The sequence below is a fragment of the Cygnus olor genome, chromosome 5 (assembly GCF_009769625.2).
Source record: "Cygnus olor isolate bCygOlo1 chromosome 5, bCygOlo1.pri.v2, whole genome shotgun sequence".
Classification (NCBI taxonomy): domain Eukaryota; kingdom Metazoa; phylum Chordata; class Aves; order Anseriformes; family Anatidae; genus Cygnus; species Cygnus olor.
Window position 1 is genome coordinate 63,828,847 of NC_049173.1, and position 25,384 is coordinate 63,854,230.

At 37.6% G+C, this 25,384-nt stretch overlaps 1 protein-coding gene across 5 annotated transcripts in view; it reads right to left on the reverse strand.

Annotated features, from left to right (window-relative positions):
- Positions 1 to 25,384, reverse strand: part of DENND5A (DENN domain containing 5A) — a 60,968-nt gene that overhangs the window by 13,836 nt on the left and 21,748 nt on the right. For 3 of the 5 annotated variants that reach the window (XM_040558576.1, XM_040558577.1, XM_040558580.1), the window contains 11 exons: positions 21,132 to 21,319; positions 14,200 to 14,517; positions 11,874 to 12,089; positions 10,719 to 10,953; positions 10,068 to 10,218; positions 9,346 to 9,439; positions 6,251 to 6,382; positions 4,891 to 5,043; positions 4,030 to 4,134; positions 1,680 to 1,764; positions 170 to 254 (listed from right to left, as the gene is read on the reverse strand). In XM_040558576.1, the coding sequence (XP_040414510.1) occupies positions 170 to 254; positions 1,680 to 1,764; positions 4,030 to 4,134; positions 4,891 to 5,043; positions 6,251 to 6,382; positions 9,346 to 9,439; positions 10,068 to 10,218; positions 10,719 to 10,953; positions 11,874 to 12,089; positions 14,200 to 14,517; positions 21,132 to 21,319 (1,762 nt within the window). The remainder of the gene's footprint in view (positions 1 to 169; positions 255 to 1,679; positions 1,765 to 4,029; positions 4,135 to 4,890; positions 5,044 to 6,250; positions 6,383 to 9,345; positions 9,440 to 10,067; positions 10,219 to 10,718; positions 10,954 to 11,873; positions 12,090 to 14,199; positions 14,518 to 21,131; positions 21,320 to 25,384) is intronic. The other 2 variants (XM_040558578.1, XM_040558579.1) reach the window with 1 other exon arrangement.

The window sequence follows — 25,384 nt, forward strand, 5'->3', positions numbered from 1 at the left end:
AAAGGTTGCACTACATACTTTAAAATGGTTCAGCAAGTTCCCTCCCCACATCCCCCTCTTGGTGTATGAAATGCATGCATCCTGTATGGTACACATTCTACACAAAAATAAATATGCAAGCAACTCTCATGGGTTTTTTGGTGTGTTGGTTTTAATAATTCAAGCTCACCTCATATCCTGGACGAGAGAGATTCTAAGAGGTGACATGGCTGGACTGGTATCTGACTTTCTCCTTTCTGAATCAAGAAGTATTCCTAGATCCAGAAGGACAGAATTTTCTGTTAGTGAAAACCATCTAAAGATTTTAAAAATCAATATAAGAAGAAGGTAAATTAACACCAACTTGCATGTAGAAAGGGGTGATTAAATTTTTATTTTATTTATTTTAAAAGACTCATACAAGTAATGAACCCTACTGCACTCTTGCTGTTTTGGTGAGTCATGGCTTTGCAAAGATATTGTGGCATATTTCCATTTCCAATGACATGAAAATATGATACGCTACACAGATGTTTATGCAGATCAGCACACAGTGAGCATTAATATATTAATGAGCTTAAATTCAGCTGAAATTGGTATGACATCAAATGGCTTAAGACATATACTAATCAAGTATTATTTTCTAATGTCTACCCTATTTTATTTCACGGTCAAACTGACATTAGAAAACAGTGTTCAACATTTTACTCTGTACACCACAACCGTATGTTCAACTAGTCTACCACTCCGCACACTCCTGTAACATCGTCTTAATTTGCAGTTTAAGCAACATTATTATTCTTATCTTTCAAATTTCACTCTAGAATCAAATCATATATTAAATACAGTCCCCTGCCCTGAGTCCCAAGTCAGAAAGCCTAAGACAGGCACAATCTTCCATCACATATGCAAAAAACCCTGTGCATAGAACCAAGTGACATTCAGGAGACTTTAACATGTACAAGGCCTTGTAAGTTTTAGTCATGCTAAGCAATTTGCTTATAGCAACTTAAATACAATGTAAAGAAAAAAACACAATGTTCTGTCTACAAAATTATATCATATATATACCCATCTGACACAAAAAGTAGCATTTAAAAACTACATTAATAATTTTGAAAACATTATCAATGGATCTTATGTGCAATATTACTTTTACTACAACATTTGCTATGTCAAAAATTACAATGCATTTCTTAAGCGATTTTTGCATTTTTAAATTACTTTTTTAAAAAACAGTTAGGACTACCGTTTGGCTGCCCTCCCTCCCTCTTTTTTTTTTTTTTTTTTAAAGAAAATGTAAATTTCAGGATGTACAACACAATTTTGTGTGCTTACATGCATTCCCCCAGCCCCATCTATGACTTGGTAGGCTTTGTCAGTCATGAAGCCATATGACTATAGGTTATAAGGAAGATTTTATGTTGGAGCAAACCCATTTTAAAGTCTGTCTTTGAAACATCAGATATTTCTGGTATCTGACTACTGCAATCACAAACAAGTTAATTTTCCACAAAACATATTGAGACAACAAATCAGGTCCATATTAATTCCACAGCAAATCGAATGCTCAATTTGGTTATATTTTATGAAGGGCTATTTCTAAGGAAACAATCTTTACTTGGTGCAAATCAACAGGCAGCTTTTACTCAGCTGTTTTGTTTGTATGTTCATCATCTTCCAGTAGAAGCTAATCTTACCTGAGCTACTGAAGCTGCCTGATGTAGTTCTTCTCTGTCTGTTTTCAAGGTAATGTAGCAGATGAGACCACAAAGCAGACTTTCCCTAGAATTAAAAATATATTAGTTACTACAAAATACAGGATCCCGATTCAGAAGATATAACTATGAGCTGAATAAAAAGGCTTAAATCATCACAGAATGTATCAGCCATAACAACAACAACAAGCTTGCTTCAAATATGTTTCTCCTACGAAGTCGTTAATTTAAAAAAAAAAGAGACAAGTTTCAGTTGCTCGGGAGCTGTAAAGAGGATGAGAAAATAAAGCAAAGTCAAAAACTACTACGATCTAATGATTCCAGTAATCTGGAAAAGTCAGCCAAGCTTCATCAACATGATTGTTCATCAACTTGACAAGAAAACATTTAAATTCCTTGTAAAACATTATGCATAAGCAAAGTTCTCAGACTGAGACTGTCATCTTTCCTACGCATTTCCCTCCCTGCCTCTCCAGCAGCGAGCTGGCAAGATGCACAGAACCAGCCTGGGTAAACCATCTCACACCCAGACCAAGTCTTGCGTATCTGTTCCCTTCAGGGTAATTCAGGGCTATAGATGCATGCTGTCAATTTGCAGAAACTCAAAAGATTTCTCTCAATTTCATCAGGTAAAGGACCTGGATAATTACAAACACGGTAAGGTAAAAAATTAAAACACAAGTAGGACAACAAAAGCTTGTCAGCAAGAATACTTTAGGTTCTACACATTATAGAAACAACTTTAAAGTTAAGTTTGGGATGCAGTATTTAGGTCAAGATTAATCTGTCAGATAATGTTAAAAAGGTGCATCTCGCTCATTTTGTTTCTTTCTTAAACCTCAGGTGACTTGAAAAAAGAAGGCAGGAAATATTTCATTGGCAAATTAAAAGATTCTTGGTTTCATCTTAAAATATTCTGCATGATAAATCAAAGACTAGCAAAGCCACAGAAGGCAGCATTAATTGAGTAGGGTCTCTCCAGCACATTAATTGAAATGATTTACAATGAAAATCAATTACTATTACCTATTATCTTCCTAAATTATTACATTAACTGGAAATCCCAGTAAAAATCTAGCAATTCTGCATTTCATAAGACCAGTCATATTATAAAGCCAGAATTTTAGTTACAACTTCGTGCAGAAAGAAACCATGACTGTAAAGCAAGAGCTGTTAATTCAGTACTATTGATGTCACATCTAAAATCATGTAAGTACCTTCCTGAAGTGCAGTAATTACAGTTCAACTCTGGAAGTCAAAAAATTTAAAAAAATATATTTAAACATCTCTAATCAATTCTATTCTACAGCTCACTAACAGTCATGATGGCTCATTCCAAGATATCGTATCTATACCAAATGAAACAGCTTGTCTCCAGAAGACAAAGCACAAAGTGTCTTTTATATCTGTGTTGACAAATTTATTGAAAATAATTTGTGGTGAAGGTATTAAAAAAATTTCAGAAAAGCCCAATGCCTCAATACCTGACAGATCCAACATGGGAAGCCAAAATTGTGAGTCTTACAAAAACATAAAAAGAGAACATGAAAACATCAACCGGGGAATGGTTACATAGAAAACAGTATTTCTCTGAATAAACATACACACACATGCACTGTCTAGTGTTCAGCATCTTGCTGCCATGGCAAAGATAACTGCAAAAGATCACAGATAGCAGCAAACAAAGAATCTTGCAGCAAATATATGCCAACGATCACGATGAATGTAAGAACTCATGCAGTAGATATCTGCCCACTTCCTTTACCATCATGTTACTCTGCTCTAACTTCAAGTAGCAATGAGGACACAAACTATTTCTAAAAGGGAAAAGACGACAGCCTAAAGAAAGCAGCGAGACAGGCAAGGGAACAACAAAGGCCTTCTGAAAGTTCAGACTACTTTGGTCATCAGATCCTACATTCTACAACTCGCCTGCATTGCTTTGGGCAAAGGAAGGTGCAGATTCACTTTGCATGTGGAAGAATTGGTAGGTCAGCTAATGTTGGACTATCAGGGCTCATCAGCAGGAAACAGGTAAAAGCAAGGACCGGTAGAAGGAAAACCATATTCATTACTACGGTCAATTGAGAACGTAGAGTCTTCCTTGGCTCATTATTGAAAAATAAAATAAAATCGATGTGTAAAACAGCAGGCTTTTGCATATTTAATAAAGGCCAGAGTACACAGAGAATTAGTAGTGCAGTTTTACTGTGGATCATAGTATTAGATGCACAGCACTTCCTCCATCAGGCCTCTATTATATTCCACCACTCTATTTATTCCACCATTCAGCACTGTTTGCCAACATCTGCAATCAATCCAAAGCATTAACCTTATGTAGGGTTGGCCGTCTGGTGGTCTGAAAGGCCCAAATCTGAGTTGAAGCAGAGTATACTGATGCTCTGTCTTCTAAGACGAAAGCAGTACAGCTTCTATCCTAAGTGATATACAAGAGGGAAGGGAGAGAATCACATGATAAATCTTCACATAGAGAAACTACTGCTATAAAGTTTGAAGGGGAGCAGATTTAAACACTGGTGTTTGAGTGCTGGGGACAGATACTGAATTACAGTTGTTTGGATTACATACATTTATTCTGCAGATTCTTTAAAAAAAAAGTTACAATCCTCAGTTTCCTTGTTATTCTTTTGCACAAATGAGGAAAGAATAAAAACCTTAAAACTCCACCTAATCCCACAAGCAACACTTAACTATCCCTACATAATTCTGAAAGAAACAAAATAGCAAGGGTTTTACTTTTAAAAATTAAATTACCCTTCATGAAAAAAATTCCCCATACCATATTCCACTGACACCGCATTTAACATACACTGTATTAAATCCTATGTAATTTAAGTAACAAAAATATTAAAAAAAATCAAAGACTTTATTTACCATTCTATTAAAAAACAAAACTTAAAAAAAAAAAAAAAAACCTTGGTTAAATGGAAAGAAAGTGTTCAAAAAGTAATCTGTGGAACAAATCTTTGTGTGCATTTGCACCCACCCCAGAGCAAAAAGTGGAGACAGACAGGGAGGCATTAACTGACATAAAAAATGCTGGGGGTTGTGTGCAAGTATTTAACACATCTATGTGCACACACTAGGTATCCTCTGAAAGCAGAAGGAAGAATAGCAAAACGTGACTTTATGGAAGTATGCTCTGTAACATGCAGGAATATCTGCTCCTCACCTGTTTGACTTGCAGACCATGGCTCCATATCCTTTCTAAGAGGTCACACAGACTGGCTATCAAGGTATTCTCTTCTACACCTGTGATATTCACTTCACCATGACCCAGCTCCACAGCTTCTCGCCCCATTTTTTCAACCAACATCCTCTTGGTCTTAAAAAGGACAAAGCAAAAGAGTTAGTTCTTTCCACACGGACTTCTAAGATCATTCAGACTTTTTGAAGAATCAGAATTGTAGGGGTTGGAAGGGACCTCAAGAGATCGTCGGGTCCAACCCCCCTGCCAAAGCAGGATCCTTAGAGCAGGTTGTCCAGGTAGGCGTCCAGACGGGCCTTGAATATCTCCAGAGAAGGAGACTCCACAACCTCCCTGGGCAGCCTGTTCCAGTGCTCCGTCACCCTCACCGTGAAGAAGTTCTTTCGCATGTTGGTGCAGAACTTCCTGTGCTCCATTTTGTGGCCATTGCCCCTTGTCCTGTCCCCACAAACCACTGAAAAGAGGTTGGCCACATCCCTCTGTCTCCCACACTTAAGATATTTGTAAACATTAATAAGATCCCCTCTCAGTCTTTTCTTCTCAAGGCTGAACAGACCCAGGTCTCTCTGTCTTTCCTCCTAGGGAAGATGCTCCCGGCCCCCGTACCATCTTTGTGGCCCTCTGCTGGACTCTTTCCAGGAGAAGCAGAGAAACTTCCAGAGAAACTGCTTCTCCTGGAAAGAACAAACAAGGAAGAACAAACAAGGAAGGACAGAACAGCAATGATTTGGCAGAATAACTGAGCATACATAATATCTCTGAAACTTGAGCAGGACTGCATTTCTTTTATCCTTGTTTTTACAAGTCACGGCTACACTGGGTTTGATTGCTTTACAGCCCCCTCCATCTTTCTAACAAGGGCCTTGCAAATGGGCACATATAAACCTCCACATGCTAATCTGAATAAACAGAAGAGCAAGCCACAGTTTGACAAATTAGTGGCCAAGCAGCAAGACCCTGCAACACAGCTCTGTGTTTTCATGACAAATTCCTATTTTGGAATATTCTCTCTTGTTGAAATAGTATAGTCTCAGTGATAAATGAAATATGCTAAAATAGATATAGGCAGCAGTAAGACCCATCAAAATATTCAGTCTATCATTTTTCATCTATTATAAGATCACATGATACAATTTCCACTCCTGGCAGAATTTCTGAATACATTCTCTCTTCATGAATTTCTCACTATTATGCAAACAAGCTGGTTATATAGATAAAGCAGAGACACAGGGCAGAAGAGCAGGGGTTCACATGTATTGGCCACAACATGGTCCACAAAGGATGAATACGAAGTACAAGAGAACAGAAATATTCTCTGAATTACCTTATTTCGGCATTCCTTCAACAATCCTTCTACAAACTTCCAGTTTGTTTGTGCAATTACTGATGGAGAGAGGTTAGATAGCTTGGGCTGCCGAATAGTGCTGCCCAGATTCCTGGCTTCTTGGATATACTTCTGTATTGGGACAGAAAATAAAAACGCAAGTGAGACTAATTTGCCAAGAGAAAAGAGGTAAAGGTATCTTTACCAACAGCTCTCAATGCAACGAGGAAGAAAGGACCACAATCTCTTTCAAAAGAGTCCCCTCTTTATATCCAGCATAATATTGGGCATGGACTGTTAATGTATTATTTCACTGAAGATCAAATCCCCATTTACATTATTTAGCTAATATTAGAACACACATTACTAAATAACAAAAACACAATCCAAAATGACAAGGATATTTAGATGCATAGATTTAGTTAATCCCTCAAAAACTGAGAATAGTCTTGCTATTTTTTTCAATATAAAATGCATGTGTGTATGAGTTACCTAGACCAAGACTTCAAATGGCAGCCTGTGGTCTACATATGGACTGCATATAAACTCGAGCCCGGACCTTGGCAACATCTGAGACCCATAATAATTTCTGCAAGTCTCTTGTTTCTTGCCCAGCCTCCACTGTCTTTCAGGAAGCAGCTGCAAAATGTTACTGACAGCTTTCAGCTGTGAATCATCTACATTTTAGAGCAAAATGATCTCCTGGACCTTATTTGAAAGCTATTCTGCTCCTATTACTACCATCAAGTAGTTGTCACTGTTTTCACCCCAGAGACAATTTGACAAATGTTTTGAAAACCATGTGAGCACAGATTGGTTGGAGCATAGCTAGCTGTGAATAAGCAATAAATTAGTACAGGAGCTAAAGCTCAACATTAGTACATATTTCAGATTAGTAAGTAACTTATTACTCTTATAACGTATTAACATTAATATAGTAATATTAATGTTAATATAGTAACTTATTAATATCTTACAGACAGAATTATCAAACAAGATGTAATCTTTCCAAGGAGAAAAAAAATGCATCTTTTCCATCAGCCTTGCACTAAAGAGCTATGATATAAACTATGCATCTTTATCCAGAACTATGATTACAGTCATATTGTGCATTTAACATACCAGATAACGTTCTGACACAGATTTTATAGAGGGCATGAAGGGCCAATCATGCTGGTCCCAGCCTAAACATAACTGCAACTGAAGCTCTGGCATGGAAAAGTCCAGCTGCTGGCAGGACAAGTTGGTAGCAAAAAGTCAAACAGACCATGTAAAGTGAAAGTGTAAGTATACATGAAGTAATAAAAGCAAGCATGCAAAACAGAAAAGGAGAAGAGTGAACACACAATACAATTCGGAACTCCCAAACAATCAACATAAAGGCAAATAAGTAATGAAGCTGAAAGGAAAAAAGAAAAAGATGATGTTTAATCATTGGATTGGTGTAAACTCTGACCTCCACTGTGCACAAATACCTGCAATTTAGAAGAAACTAAGCCTCAATGTCACAGATTTCAGTTGACTGTCCCAAAGCTTCAATTTGTCTAAAACTCACAACATCACATTTTCAAACCACTGCCTCCTGCTTAGCCTGATGCAGCATTCATCTCAAAGGGCTCCCTCCGCTTTCTTTCAGACTTAATAGGAAAGTCTGAGTCACCTGGGAAAGGGGTCAGCATCCAAACAGTACTATGTAATCAACAAGGTACAGCATAAAGCCCTGCACAAATAGCAGCAGCACAGATTAATCTGGCAGTTGGTACTCTCATTTGAACATGTATTTGCAATTTTTATTCCTCAGAAATTATTTGCCTTGTGACAGAATAAATCCTATAGGATAACCAACTCGTGAAGATGCAGTTAAAAGCAAACAAAGTGGAAAAAAACAAACAGAGGCTAGAGGTAGATTTTTGTCTTTGTAATTACCTAATTGATATTTCATAAAATTACATGTGCTAAACATCGTAATTTTTAAAAGCAATACTGAGATTATAAATCAACTCTTGTTCACTTCTGTGACTTCAAAGTAAAAAACACTTCTGAATTATCTGAGCACGTGAAGCATGTCAAAGCCAGAAATTACTTGTAGCTTCTTAGTATATGCAGACACTTTTCTGTTGCGTGGTTATGGATGACACAACACTTCACTTCACAAACCAACAATAATGTTCTGGAAATAAGTACACTGGAAAGGCAATTAAACTCATCACTACCATAAAAGATGGAACTGAACTAAGAAAAAAGTTTCATCTTGACAACACTATCCTAACAGATGCAAGATTACATTAAAATTCCAAGCGAAGCTTTTCTGAAAATATTTAACAGGGCAAGAGAATACTGTCTTCTGTGGAGAACATACAGTTAAGCAAAGTAAAGCTTCAGGATTACTAAGAACAAATCAACTCTGACGTTTTAAACCAGATTATTTTCAGAATTACTCTTATACCAACATTCAGCATAACATTTACTGACTGTATGAATCAGAAACTGTACTGAAGAGTCCAAATCACCCCGATCTTTCAAAATGCCTTGACCACAAAAAAAAAAAAAAAAAACAACCATGTCAGCTGTAGAGGCACAGGTGAGAGAAATTTTCAGTTCAGCATCAGAGTTCTGTCCTACCAGTACAGCTATGCGGCTCCAAAACCCAACTAGTACCTCTACACAGTGCTGGTCTGTGTTCTATAAATGCACTACATCCAAGTGAAGCTAGCAAGAGATCTCCAGAGCAACTCTGCAATAACATCGCATTGGCCCACCCTTTCATAGTGAATGACTTCTTCGACAGGCTCAGAGTCAGGAAAAAGATTTTTAACAGGGAAACGTTCTGAATGCAAGACACACTGTAAGATCACATGAAAGAACTAATGCTTTAGACTAAAAATAGGCAGACAAACCTAACCAAGGTTAAAACCAATTCACAAACCAAGTTATTTTGGTCTCCTAAGGACAGAGAACTTCATTTGTACAAATAAGGGAGAGCAGAGATGGACTGCAAGTAACTACAGACATTACATAAATGTTACAGACCATTCACCACTCAAGCAATAAATAAATAGATAAATATCAGATATCTAGAGTTGAACGGTTTTCACCTCTCGCTGATCATTGTCAAGACGCAGGTGCTCCGTGTGTTGCTTTTGTCTGTCCTTCCGCCTCCACTGTGCAGGAGCATTTCTCTTTGTCCACCTACAGACAGAGGACTTACTCAGCAACTGTCAAGAACCAGGTGAAGAGGAGTAGTAATGGGGGAAAAATAAGTTTCTATCTCATTGTATATTGAATATGTCAACATCAATTTTGCCAGACAAAGCGCAGCTGCAAATACACACAAAGCATCTCTGTAGAAGCAGCCAGTCTTGGGCAACCAGAGGAACTCAGAAAATTAGATCACATACGCTTGTTTTGTATTTTTCCATTCTTTTAGGATAACCAGTTACAATTTACACCTTTTTCCTCTTTCTTCAAATTTTTAATAAGAAGATACCCTAAAACATATGCTAGCTCTTAACTAAGAACCAATAAGGAGATCTGCTTTTTATATCAGCAGCAGTTCAATGTAACTCAGGAGTACCTCAATTATAACACGGCTCCTTAGGTAAATTTCTTCTTTCTAGAATTCCAGATAATAAAAACAGAACAAAAACTACCATATACAACCCATATATATCACTTTTCTGAATTACTCTCATTTTGAGGAAAGAAAACAGTGAGTTGTTTTCAAATTTGTTTTTTGATACTAAAGCAGTATCTCTGCTTTAGTACTATTCTTACAGCTCTAACCAAGATCCAGCACCTGTTGCCCTAGCTTGCTTACTTGTTGCTTGCTGGTCCGGTAGATAGAACATCAGACTGAAGCTTGGGAAAAAATCCAAGTTCATACTTTCCTTGTCCAATTTTCATGTCCAGCAGGTGTGGATGGACTGCAGTGTGATCTATTTTTGCCAGTCTTAATTCAATCGATTTCTCTGAAATAGTAAGAAAGTTGAATTTTTTTTAACACCTATCTTAATCAGACATTAATGTATAATCACATATCCACAGCTAAAAGCAGATCTCAAATTTAAGAGGAGGCAAAAGTTTCTTATGGACCTCAGCAGGCACACTAGTACAAGAGTGTATTAAGCATCAAACAAAGAGTGCATTAAGGAGAAAAATGTTTATCTTCTTAAGCTCAAACTTTTTTCTACACATCAACACATAGAGAAAAACAGTTAACGTCAATTACTCATTATGTGAATTTCATCTCAGCTTCCTATATAACATTTAGCTTGCTCACTTAAGATTTATACCTCAGATTTTTGGTCTCTTCCTCTCCACTCCCTCCCCCTGGCTTTTTTTTTTCTGCCTTTTTTTTTTTTTTTTTAGTGTTGAGAATGGTTGCTTAACTTTAACTTAATATCTACAACAAATAGCATCGACTAGTTGTATTTTCTTAGGTGCCAAGAAGGGAGCTTCTTATTCTTACCAGCCTCATCAATGGTTGTGCATTTTTGATACATAGATGTGCGCAGAGTTGGTGTTCTAACATTTAGCAGCCTAATTTTGTCCACTCTAGAATCAAATACTCTCAAAACAGGGTCTTTATCATCTTCATCATGGCACATAATCTTATTGTCAATAAAAGATGCAAACATTTGTGTCTCCAGGAATCTTGAGAGGAAAGGCAAGTAAGGCTCAGGCTGGTCTGACAAGAATGATGCCTAAAAGACAGCAAGCAAATAAGAATGTTTGTTGGTCTGCAGAGATACAGCCAAAAATATCTCCAATTTTTCTAATTAAGGGTGTACTAAGGTGTTTTAGAACCATTCAAAGCCTAGTTTTAATACAGACACCAGTTCTATCTCCAAAACAGGCAGTCAATAAGAAATTTTCAGTTTCATAATTATCACCTACTATACAGCACAACAATTATTAAGCTGTGGTTTTACTATTTCCTTCATTTTCTAAAAGAATAAACAAAAAATCAATAGAATCCCAGCAAACCACAATAAAAGTACTGCAGGTGTGGGTATTACATACTTCCGGCTAGGCTCAAAGCTTATGAAGTTGATGAGAATCTTTTCATATGATTTGATGGAAATCTGATTAGCCTTCTAGCATGTAGTGATCCAACATAATCTTTATCCACATACTACCCTGCTGACAAACATCTGATCTCCAGTAAAGAACGTACAGAGTTTACTAGTAAACTCTGAAGAGCTAGGTGCTGTATTTCACTGAAAAGAGGTATTTGGTACACATGTACCTAAGAGCTGCATGGTGTCAGGGCTTTATTCATGAACAGATTCAGCAGTACCTCTGGTTAAAAACAAACAGAAAAACAAAATGAATAATTTTCACTAAAAATATTTAACACTAATGTAGAGGTTAACCATAGAGTGAGACTTTCTAAGGTATATATTTTTCTACAGCATCCTTTAAAAAGAACATCTTCAAGTGCGTTTATGCAACTTTTTTTCCCACATAATATACAAGATGTGTCTTTTGGGGGGAACACTGAAACTTAAGGAAGAAATTACAATTTTGATAGTACTGTTTTCCATTTTATGATCCAGTGAACAAAATCTTAGGCATAAATACTGCTATAGTTTTTCAATTGACTTCTTCTATTACAACTTACTTTATCAAAGTTTTGCATCTGTTCCCTGTTTGTAAACCAAGATTCCTTGTCCTGATTGGGTTGAATGACAAATACTTCATAATCTGCAAACATTTGTGTAAAGCGGTTGGCAAAAATTTCACGGATTTGAATATTCAGCTGGTAAACCTTGAATTCTTCTTCATCACACTGAATTTTAAGATCCTTTTTGCTACTGGTCTCCTCTCGCACCTCCAGCTGAGGAAATAAACGAACACGCACACACACCAAAAAAGTTGATTTGTATATTGTTGCTTTTTCAGGTATTATGGGCACACAAGACCTAATCTGCCATTCAACTGCTACTGATTCAACGTTCTAGTCTTCGAAAATAAGAAAAAAATTACTTACAGTTTCAAGCACTGCAATAAAACAGCAGCATCAAAAAAACAGAAAAAACTTTGTCTATAAAAGCTATCCCTTCAGTAATAAACCATATCCTATTTTAGAACTGGATGCACTGGATATACTTTAGGTTAAAAAATGTACAGATAACTGTATACATGCCCATATACGCCATATACTTGATGAACTTTTACCCTTTAGTTTTCTGTAGAGGACTTTTGCTATCCACGTATATTAAACCAATACATATCTCTATCTCGTGTAACACAAGTCCATGTTACACACTGTTACAGGTTAATACACACCAGCTTTCAAATGAATTTAGATATGTACAGTCAAAGTAAGTTGTGCATGTCTGTTAGCCTATTTCCTACAACCTAGGTCTTCAGCACCATAATGCACTGTTCATCACTACACAGCCCAGAGTAATCTCTAACAAAATAAAATGCATTTTTCAGAAAACACGAGTTAAAATTTATGAAAACAGTAACATGAGATTTGGATATTCAGTTCATATTGGTTTTGATAGGAACTGGAAAGCTAGAAAAAAATCAAAGTGACAAGCATTCATGCACTATTTTGAGTATACACTTGCTACTCTTGTCTTTATTAATTAAGGCACCTCCATGCATATTCCAGCACAATACCTATAACTCACAAATCTACACAATGATGCAGTTGCTGCAAGTGCGCCACACTTCTTTAAACACTTAGGTTATACCAATCCAAGGCCAACTATAAAAAGCATCTTACAGCTATACTCTACAGAAAGAAAGCGCTGTGCTGTTCAGCCATTTTTTCCAACTGCATCCCATGAGTAGCACTTGGCATCTATACATTCCCCATTAATTAGGTATTTGGTATTATGCAGTTTTTAAGTGTTTGAGAAAAGTGTTGACAGCTATAATCTATACTCCCCCATTAACACACAAAGGCTAATAAAATGGGACAAACCGTTCTTTATTATGGAAGAGAGCACAGAGATAAGGCCTGAATATGCAAAAACTTACAAGAATTAGAAAAAGGCCTGTACTTCTCCCATCACTTCCCAATCCAAACAGCAAAAGAACAATAGCTTCTTACCAGTTTTCCCCCGAACAAGAAGAAGAAAATGCAAAAGAAAAACTTGAGGAGGAACATAGTTAATTTGAGCATCTAATCCTGTATAGTTAGTAACCAAATGATGCTTCTTATAACCCCCATGCAGACCCTTCCCCTCAAAGCTGCCCTCCTCCTTGATTCTAGATCACACAGTTTCTGTCTCTGTCCCCACCTGTAGGCCAGGGTATGGTCACATCGGTAGGAGTAAGTCTCAAGGAAGAACTGGTCAAGATAACTTAAACATGCCAGAAATAAAAGTTTTACTCAGAAAGCCTTCACTCTGTTCTACAAAGGTTCAAAAATTCCACAGTGGTTCTTCGGGTAAAATCTTTTATGCAAGAAGGGCCACATTTCCCCCCCCCAACTCAAAAATACAACTGGCGTCACCACAAGCTGTGTACACATTCACTTGCTGGATCAGACATTAACACAATTTACAATGTCAACTAGAAACATATCACAGCATCTCTAGAGCAAGCAGGTAATAGGCAAGCAAAATTGCACATACTCTACACAATGTAAAACAAAGATACCCATAGCAAACAAGGTTGGATTCCAATTTCAGGATTATCTGGATGTCAGTTATAGCCATGTAAATCATAAGAAAGTGATGTAAATTTAGAATAAATCTTAAAATCAAGAATACACAAGGCAAATGTATTTTTAAATACATGATCTTGGCCAAAAAAAAAATAAAACCTCCTCCCCTATGACTTGTCCTTGTCTCCGCAAATGTTCACAAGGTTTATGTACATGTTAAATGAAGTTCTTTCCAGTGAACACAAAGCCACTCTTTAGATCAACACTTCAGACCGTCTGCTACTGCGGTTCCAGAGACAGTGTAGATCATTTCATAGCTTACCTTTTCTAGACTCACACCTGTTCTTTTAACTAGTGCTTGGAGTCTTGCAATGGTCTCATTTTCCTTTAGCAGCTCATAGGAATTCAAAGGTGATCCTGCTATGTTCCCATTTCTTTTATCAGAAACTAGGTCACATGCTCTGAGGCTCTTCATCTTGGAGGCACTTTCACTACAGTGAAGGTTTCCCTCCGGTGGAATTCCAAATGCCATTAGTATCTCTGAAATTTCCTGAACAAACTCAAGTTTGTTTGGAAACTGGGGCAAGTCTTCTGGCAGCTCGATGAAATGGTTGTCTATATCCACAAAGCAGAGGTTAGCCTGGAATTTAATTTAGAACAGGATACTGTTAGAATACCATTAAGCACAAGGGTCACATTTTGTCTTTGGATTTGGTGCTTATTAAAAGAATCGAACACATATGTATTTGCTCAGTTATTTTGTAAAACAAACCTGCCCCAGCCATGATGAAATGGGTCAGGTGGCTTTGAAGAAAGCATTACTGAGGCCTACGTTTCCATGTCCAAGGAGGTAATTAAGGGAGAAGACTCATTTTTAAAGTGGTAAACCAGATACAAAAGAGATTGTAGCGTATATTCGGTACAGGTGTGTGATTTTGTTCATATATACACATACAGCTAGATTTTAACTACAGGATATTTGCAACAGTATTTTCTACGTATGCATACATAAACAAGTGACTACCTTGCTTAGATTATAAACCCATTCCTCTGAAGTTCAGCGAATTCCACTTGGAAAAGCGTAATGACATTGCAGAAGCTGCAATAACATTGTCTTCTCTTTTTGGTAAACAACTTCCTCGGTTCCCCAAGGAAGATTAGATGCTTGCTTCCAGGGGGGAAAAAAGAAAAAAAAATATTTGAACTGGCAGGTTTGATTCTGTTTTCCTGTTCCAATCTCACCCATTTACTAAAGACCAAGTTAAAAAAAAAAAAAAAAGAAAAAAGAAAAGGAATCCACCTATGTAGCTTCTATAACAACATCAAAAGAAGTTATATATCTTTCTAGGATTTACCTCACCCTATATTTGGTGAGTTTTGGTGAAAATCTTACACATCTTAGGAACGCAGATAAACGTCAATGTTCATATATATACACATGATGCCAAAGCCTGATGCCCTGAGGTCAACAGCAAAATTTTCGGTTGCCTCAGTGGAGTTAGACTGCTCCCACCAATTCCAAAGCCAGAGGACAATTGCAATTCTTTAGTTTCACCTCAAGTACAATAAGGGCCAAAACTACACACACATCTAGCAACGCCTGCATCAAGCCCATATCCTTCCTTTCAGAACTGTTCAAAAAAAAAAAAAGAAGGAAATGATTTAGGTTCTCCTGAAATAATGTCTAAAAAGGAAGAGCTTATTCTCTAAACAATGAGTAAGCTCCCCGCCCCACTGACACCCTAAAGTGAAAATACGTTCTATCTAATTCTTTGTCCAGCACAGGTGCTCAGACTACAAGTTGCATCCAGGTTTTCAGATCCCCTCCTCGACAGTCAGATTGAAACATGACTGAGTTAAGTTTTCTGCTTGAATACAGCATTGAAAGACTAAGAGACATTCATCTACAGCATTTCTGCAGTACACATCACCTCTGTGACTTTGCAAATAACCACCCAACTTCACTTAAAAGACATGAAACATGGTATGTAAATACATATGTGCATGGTTGGCTAGTGGAAAGTATGTTTACAGAATTCCTAAATTCTAAAGAACTCCTGTGAGTAAATGATGACTTTTTGTGTTCATTCTCAGCACTACTGATCTTCATGGAAAAAATCAGAATTTGTGATGTAGAACAACTTAAAGCTGCAGCCTTCAGAAACATGAATTTAACTCGTCGAGTGACTCTTTAACATGGCAGTACAGGAAAACATAAAACTGAAGTCTGTCAATAAATCTGCAGTATTATCAAAGATCTATCACACCAGCAGATAACATGAAAATACATACAGAGCAGCAACTATCTTTCAAAGTAATTATCATGGTCAGTCTGATCTAAATATGTTGGCATCAAGAGGAAAAAAGGCTTTTCAAGAGACCTATCTTCTAAAACAAATTTAAAAAAATACAGAATTTGTTAAGATTTAGTATTCAGTAACATCTTGTTAATGGTTGAAATAAAAATACTGAGAATCTATTTCTTTGTTAATATGACAGATATGTATGCTTTCTTTTAGAAAATTTGGAAGACTTTAAAAAGCTAAGTTTATTGCCCAAGATCCTTTGGAACACTTCATTAAAAATAAGATTTTTAAAGAAGATACTGTTTTTGTTTGATTTAACAAGTGCTGGAAGATTTAACGTTGCTTATTTTGACTCAGAATAATTTCAATTTCCATTATTCACATGCAGGTGAGTGACAAGATGCACACACAAATTCAGAAGCATGAAGTGGCCAAGATTAACTTGCCTATTAAAAATATATCGCTATAGCTTTGCAAAAGTTTCTTTAAAAGGAAATTCAAAGACACATCAAAAAACAGTCTTACTTCGGTATTTGGTGGGTTTATGATTTGCAAGACTGCTAGTTTAACCACCATTTTGATAAATTTTATCGATAAACAAACCACATTTTGCTAGCAACATCTGAAACAGCTACATGTTCTTGCCTTCCCCTTCAGTTTCTGCAGCACCTTATCATTCTAGCACAGCTTCTCCCATGCCTCCCCCGCCCTTTCGTTTCTGGGTTCCTTACAGGCCTCTGATGCAGCCACCAGTGAAACCACAAGGATGCTCATGCACACAGAAAGAGCCCTCAGCAAAAGCAGCAATACACATAAGAACAAGCTTAACTTTTAAGTGTACTGTATCACTGACATACACAAGAAGCTCTACCCTACAGTAAGTTTGAAGCCTCTTAATAATTTTAGCAGGCCATTGAGAGTCAGGGTCTTCATATCGTTGGTGAACTTGAGTTAATTCACCACTGGGCAATGCAAACTTACATTTTGTACTAGGTTATTTTGCTGAAGATTTTAACTATCATCTGACAAAGCATTAACTTCTCAGATACAGCCGGGTTTCCACACTAACATGGTAAAGCATTCCTTAAAGCATCAGCTGTGACCAAAATATGGAAGACTGCCACGACAAGCAAACCTAAACAAGCTTTATGGCATGCCTCGGGAAGACCTAACAGTTCGGACAGTCAGTCTTTTCAAATATATTAGCCTAAAGCATTTTTAAAACATTTATAGCAATACAAATAACTATTTTCACAACTTCAATACAAAACCACAACCAGGAGATCTATAGTGACACTGAGGTATCCTTGCCATGTTAGATAGCAATATTATACTCTTCCTAATATTATACTCAATGCCCTTCAACTGAGAAGCACTAACTAGATTTTCCATCAAACCTCACTTCCCCATTCCTTGTCTAAGTTAGATATTGGATAATAAGAACTGTCCCATCCAACCATATGAGTGGATTCACAACAGAGATGCAGTTTACGCAGTTTCAAGGCAAAGCCAAAAATATATTTTTTCAGGACTCAAAATAAATTAGAACGTAGAACAGCTCTCTGTATACCCCTTCTGATAAGGGAGGAAAATACTGATACTATATCTGTGAATCAGAAGCCTAGAGGCAGGACTTGGAAACTGAGATCATCACATAACCCTGAAGATTTGATACAGTATCATATACATTCTAAACGTTAGAGTTAAGCAATACTAAATAGTAATATTGCTTTTGTTACCAATGATAAATTTGTCTTTACGTACACATAATAGAATCCCTATGCCCTCTTCTACTGTTGTATCATGACATTTTCTTCATGTTTCTTGTCAGCTTCTCCATGATGAATTATGTTTAGAGTTTATCTGGCTCTTTAAACGAAGGGTATCTGAAGGCCTAATCAGAATGCAAAGTTGTTTTGAGATGAACCTGTAATCTGCAGTTCTAAATATATTAGAGCTGATTAAATTGTTGTTATCAGAAATTCTGATACTGATCAGTAGTTTCACTTAGTGAGACTAACGTGCGCTTCAGATTCTGCTTTGCATTTTAAATGGTACATTTATGCCTCATTAGAACAGCAGATTTGTTCTTGTTTTGCTTTTTAATAGTAAATACTCTCAATGCAAATCTCAACAACAGCGAGCTTTTCTTCTTCCCAGCCTAGTTTACCTCCTGGATAAACAAACCTATTTATATAGGGCAACTTCTTAGGCATCTTTGAAGTCTCTGCTATATGTTAAAGTCCACTTGTATACCATAGCTACTTTCCCAAAGCGCAGCACTAAGAACTTCAGCAGTTACCAAAAAACCTTACTCAGCAGTGACTCCCAGGGGGATTCCTCAGACTAAGCCATGTACCCAACTGTAAAAGCTCACTTTTGGAGAGGGGTGGGGGACAACAATGGGTAGGTACAACAGAAAAGCTGAAGCTTCAGGACAAGTTTGTATCCTGCAGCATATTCCATTACATGGGCACATTCCTGCTGATATCCCAAGTACTCTGTGTCCTTTCCTTCCCTCCCCAACATCATCTCAGTAAGACTGTATCAAAAATCTACTCCTCCACCTTCACTAAAGACTACCTAAAAAAAACAAACAAAATTAAGTTGTGGTGCCAGGTGATTTTTTTTTTTTAATACCGCTTTGATTTCATTTTTAACATCTATAAACAGATCTACCTTACTTCAAACCTCCAAAGTAACCTGATAAGGCTCTTTAAAAACCTTTACCCTTTAAATAATTGAAACATCCATTCAAAATTGTTTATTTTGAGGTCCCAGAGTAATTTCAAAATTAGAAAAATCTCTCTTTACAAAAAGAGGACAGTCTTTCTGAAACTTCCTAAAATAATGAGAACATCCATGGTGTATGTTAATATACATTCCCACACATACACTTTACTATCCTCCAGCTATCCTCTATAAAAAGTATACTAGCCATATTAATTAGGCCTGTCAATGCATTCAAAGTTTTGTAAAAATGTAGTAAACAAAAACAAACTTTTTTCATGGCAAGAACACACATTACGTTCATCACAGAATGCCTGAGGTTGTAAAGTGCCTCTGGAGACCATTTAGCCTTCCTGCTCAAGCAGGTCCCCTAAAGCACATTACCCAGGATTGTGTCCAGGCAGCTTTTGAATATCTCCAAGGAAGGAGACACCACAACCTCCCTGGGCAACCTGTGCCAGTGCTCAGTCCCTCTTCCAGTAGAGAACTTTTTCCCTCATGTTCAGATGGAACTTCCTGTGTTAACTACTGTTATTACTCTGTTATTAATTAATAAAGACTTAATTACTCTGTTATTAATTATGCCAATGCAAAAAGAGAAGGAGAAAAAGAAATCAAGAGATTTATAAAGACTTGAGCTTTATCAGGAAAATAACACAACAATTTGAGGAGAAAATTTCTTTTCAACTTGCCAGGAAAAGCCAATGAAAACTATCAGCATATGGATTTGAGTAAAAAGAGCAATGTTGGCATGGTGACCAGACTGGCAGTTCACAAAAATATCTTGTCTATATTTTCACATAGCTTTTTTAGGAAGTTTATGTCAAGCTATGTTGCAGAACCGTCTAATAATGAAGCAGATAAAAAAAAAAAGCAACAACCACCATCACCAAAAAACCCTCTCCCTGCCACACTTCTTCTCCACACTGCTTCTCCAGTAATTTAAATGATAATAGAAACAAATTGGCAACCAGAGAAAGTGACAAAGATTATAGACACTAGTAGGATTTTCTAAGCAGAATGTTTTCCATGATTTACCCAGTCCTCCCCCTGTGAAGTTACACCTACACTAGTAAGCAGACTAGCACAGGCCAGACCCATGCAGTTCCACAGCTAACAATTCTGCAAACACCAGCTTCCCACAGTGCTATCGGATTGAGCTGTCCAGCTTCTTCGCAACAGCCAGCCAGGCCACACTTCAACTCTCATCAGTTGCTACTTACAAGAGCAAACACACCAGTGATACTCTACAAGAGAAGCCATCCAGACTACCGATAGAACTGCCTGACCCAAAAAGCCACCAGCCACCTGACACATACTTCCCACAGGTAGTTGCTGGCTCCCTGCAGGCACCTCCTCTGCTACCTCAGGTAGTGCTCAATCCTTCTTGGTCCCTTGATTCTCGCAAACAGCTCCTAAAGTCTCTCCTGGCACAGCTCTAAAAATAATATTTGTGAACAACAGGATAAAATAAAAACAACCTCTATGTGGTCTTAATGTAGTCCCAGCCCCACGTATGAGTTGCAAAACCTTTATGGACCATTCCCATAATTCATGCAGTAGCTGTTGTTAACATAAGCTCACTACAAGGAAGGATTTCCTTAGCACTATCCCCATTAGTACCAGTTTGCTTAAGTAGGTGCTGACATTTTGCTGTGAGCTGAAGTTTACATTCAGAGGAAAAACTGAAATAGTTTTGGTACAGACAACTGACCAGCTGGGTCCAGGTAAACCAACCCCAACTCAGAAACACAGTGCAGAGAAACCCAGCCTAATCCTGCACAGCTAGGAACCAGAACGAGCAGAGCACAGCACTGATGTCAGTAAAGATTTGCTCAGTCAGCACCACACAAGCAGCTGCAAGGCCTTTTGGCCGTAGCAGCTTTTTTGACCTTAAGGTCACAATGATCTTTTCTGCATTTCCTAGCACAAAATACGTTAGATTTGCAGCATAAAATTGTTCCTTCTGTAAAAGACACATGTAAAATTATAGTCTAACTTTATCAGAGCATACAATTCAAAAGATGGGGTTTTATTTAGCAATTTCATGGAATTTTCTCCAGAATCTCCAAAAAGATAAGATCTATCCCAAATCAGAGCCAGCGGGAATTTCACAATGGCTGTTACAGTTAACAATTTACAGTTATCTTTTGTCTCATTCCTCACTTCTCTCATAGCTACACACATTATTTAATCAATTGTAACAAGCTCCTCTCACCTCCTGAGGGAGTTCCAGCTTAGACCTGTCATCCAATCCATTGGAGTGCAAGCCCATCAGGTAAGGGACGGGAGCATCAAGAAAATGAAGGAGGGATGCTGGAAGGATAGGAACATACACATGCTGCCACTGAAATGGAAACATCAGTGCTGTGATGGTCTCTGCCACAGTCATCAGTCTCTGATAATCTGAAAAAGAGCAAGAAAAAAAAATACTTTTCATAAACATATTTAAGTCAGTCTGAATTAAAGAAATGAGAGCTTGCTTTAAAACCACAAAACTCGCTACTAACTGAGCAGCATCTTTAATGAAAGCCAACACTTGTACACCAAGCCCATTTTGCTGAAACAACAAAGAGAGCTCAACACAAAGTAGGTCACTCTACAAGTCATACACAAATGAGCAAGTTAAGTCTTAGCATCCATTAAGTCACCCTCTGCTACCTCAACCAGGGTTACAAACAGGTACACCATTCTGAGTATGGAAGCTGTATTGTAATTGTCTAAGAAATACATCGGAAATATTTTATTTTCTCTGTGCTTATGGCTTTCTATGCAAGCCTTGGATGAAAACCAAGGCATCTGGCATCTCTCAGATAAACATTTTTAAGAGAGTGCTTAAACGTCTATAAAGTATGCTGCATAGTAGCCAATCCAATAGAGGGACCGAAATATCTGTGTAAAAAATAAAAAGGATCACCTTCATTTATCCTTTGCAACATATGACCAAACTCTCAGTTCAATGTAAAAACAACTCTTCCTCACAGAATTTAACAGCAGTGCTAGCTGCACCTATGCAACATGCATACAAAAAGATCTTTTTTATTCAGCAGCTTGTGTCTAGAGCAGTTAATACTGCAGTATGCTGGGCCAAAACCTCTCCCTCCTCTTTTATACTCTGGAATCATCTCTAATGGTTTTTGATATCTATATACTGCAAAAGAGGCAACACCAGATGAACTGAGAACATGTGGTTTAATGCAAACAACCACTAAAATGTTCAAAACGCTTCTGAGCAGCCAGGCTGGAAAGACCATAAAGCAAGCTTGTAAGACTAAGACAGCTCCTATCGTCAATCAAGCTATAAATACCGTACAAGCTGTAAACAAAGGATGCCTTTTGCATGATACTGCAACAATACCTAATTCCAGCCAGAAAGGGAGGCAGAGGGAATAGGAGGAAGAGAAAAAAAAAAAACACAACAGTATCCTTTGTGCATGTGAGTGTGTCTATGCATGTGTGGTGGGAGGGGGTGTCTTCCAACACATTCATAAAATTACAGACAATATGATATTGCAAAAGAAGCTTGAATACACAGGTTCAGGCATTGAGGTTTCTGAAGCTGTTACTACACTGTTGCAGAGTGGATATGAGAAGTGCAAGAAATATTTGTTCTAAACAAACACTCCAGAGTAAAATTAAGCAGTTCCTGGCATTCATGATTAGTTTTGCAAGGAAACAAAGTTATAGAGTCTGGGGTCTGCAAGAGGAACTCATCACAGGTTTTGCTAACAGCAGTCAATTCTGCAATCCAGACTTTTGATTTTCAGTTTCAGATCAAGCTAAACCAGAGGAAACTGTTACTGCATAAAGCTACTCGTCACTGTCTCACACCAGATCTACTGTGCTGGTGCTCCTTAAATCAAAATGAGCTAGGACGCCTTAAACAGTTTTATGTTTTTGCAAATAGCATACCTGGACTGAAGCACGTTAGGGAACAATTCAATCAACATTACTAGCAACACTCCCCTATTCTGCCTGGACAGTTACTTACTGGTTTGCAGCTTTAATCACAGACTGAATGCTAAGAAGTGATGAATTAATGATAAGCTTTTGGAAGAAGAATCTACTCCATACCCTGTTTTCTCCAGCATTAAAAGCTACCTTAAAGAAGCCAGAGATACACAAATATTCCAGCTGGTTCATATTCAAGCTTGTTTATCTGAAAGAACAAGTCTCAGAATAGAAAGTGTTTTCCTACTACACACACACAAAAAAAACTTGTCTAATTCTGCTGGCTAATTTAAATACAACTTCTCTCTCTGTCATTATGCTAACTTTAGAATTAGCCTTTCAAATTAATTACAAAGTAAAATCAATAATCCAAATTTTCTGTCCAGTCAGCAACTACCTCCTGCAACCCAGCTACCTGCAAACACACTCTCTGATCCTGGATAGCCACATGGCATAATCCATTCCCAACCACTTGACCTGCACTACCACAGCCTGCAAAGAATGGTCACTACATTCTGCAAGCTTTATGCACTTCAGGAGCCAGTGACAAAAGGATAAATACAAGAAGCCTGCAAACATAAACCAAAACAACTTGAATGCTTTCTTAAGTTATACCTATCCAGCGTGGGTGTGGTGTTTCATTTGTTTTACAAAAAAGGGGAAAACAGCGTATTTCTGGTATTAAAGAATTATGAAGGATTTAGGAAAAAAAAGCACCACACAATAGGTAGAAAGTGCTTCAGTAGTGGTGCTAATCTTGTTTTTGAAACCAGAGCATGCTTATTCTGGTGTAAATGACACAGGCTTTATATTGTACAAGAGCACTGGCAGAGGAAAAGTGACACACCACTAGTGCACTGTTGGGATGGGAAGTACTTAACTGATCAACGTGGAAGGAAAAAAACAGCTACTTTCTTTTAGATGATCATTTGCTTTACAATTGCTGAAAAGGGCTGACTGGTTCTTCTAACCAATTGCTGAGTGTAAAATATATTCTCAAAGTGCATATTGAAATAAATTTACACTATCTGTAACTAGTACATCTAGACATTTTTGTTAATCTGCAAAATGCAAACAAATCCAGGAAAAAGAAGCAGAAGTGATGAATCTTGAGTCTGGAAAGAGAGGAGCAGTAAGGGACGCTCTCTGAACCATGACTCCAACTCTCCATTCTCACATGCTACCACAGAGATGTCTGTAAGAACCTTTAGAAATCCTCAGACTTCACCAATTGAAAATGATCACGTTCTGGAATAGTTTATCCTCCTCATCTTCAGAGATGACAGTGAAATACTGCTATATTTGTCAAATAATTTCCATCCCCCATGCCACTCCCATACTGTTAGTTTAAAGCAGAGTTGCCCTTACAGTGGAGGACCGTTACTACAGATGAGTTTGGACATCTTCAGAAAGTATGTGACTAAACTAGAAGGATGTGCTATTTGACACGGTTAAGTCTCTCCTTAAGCTGAAGAGGATCAGGTGAAAAAGAGTTATATAGGCAGTCCCTGTAGGCACAAGACATGCAGTCGAGCCATCAGAAAAAAGCACTGCTGGACCTAGAGTTTCCTTTAGGCATGTAAAAATAAAAAGTTGTTCTGAGAACAGGTATTCAATACGTCAGACTCCTTAGGAAAAAACATGCACTTCTTTAATTGGGCTTTTTACTGAAAAAAAAAAAACCACCTGCAACTGCAGTAAGAGAGAATTGTGGTTAGCAGAGGCAATGGGTCAAAGAACTTCCTATTCATGTTCACTTTTGTGTCTGACAGGCTGATTAAAGATGCCTGCACCAAGCAGCAGGTTTTCTAAGTCATTGGAGGCATAAGAAAATGTCTTATGTCATGACTGGAGTCTGCCAACATGGGACTAACAGTGCAAAGAAATGAAAACTAAGACTTTACATCTCCAGAGGGAACATCATTGTAAGCAAGTGAAGTAAATGGGAGGAGTGATTCAAGTCAAAGCAATCAACTAAAAAACCTGTAATTTTTACTTGAAAATGGCAGCAGCCAGAAAATACACAGAAAAATAAAACTGAGCAAGATCATCTGTGGCAGTGGTGCATTGTATTTCTCCTTTTATTGTTTTTAGCTGTTTAGAAAAGCTTCCTCCAAGCAGATTTTGCGGCTGTCCTAACTCAGTGCACACTTTTCAGAAAAGCTCTATGTGCTCTATAGAGATAAATCAATCTGTTTCACAGATGTAAGAGCAACATAAACTGCAGGAAAGCAAACCAGCTTCTGCAAAATAATCTAGTGAAGGCACAACTACTAAAGGTCTTCAGCACCATTGTCTTCTTGTATTTTTGCCCGAATTCCTTAGTAGCAGCTCAGCACTAGGAGCAGCTTCAGGTTCTTCATCATCTCATAGGCACGTATGTTCCTCTAACACTTTCCCAAGTGGGAGAGGCAATGCTCACAAGACAACAGTCAAATCAAGGAGCTCACTCCCTACATTTGGATTACACTGATCCCAAACATACAAACTGTGCCAATATAGTGGGACAAAAGAAGAATT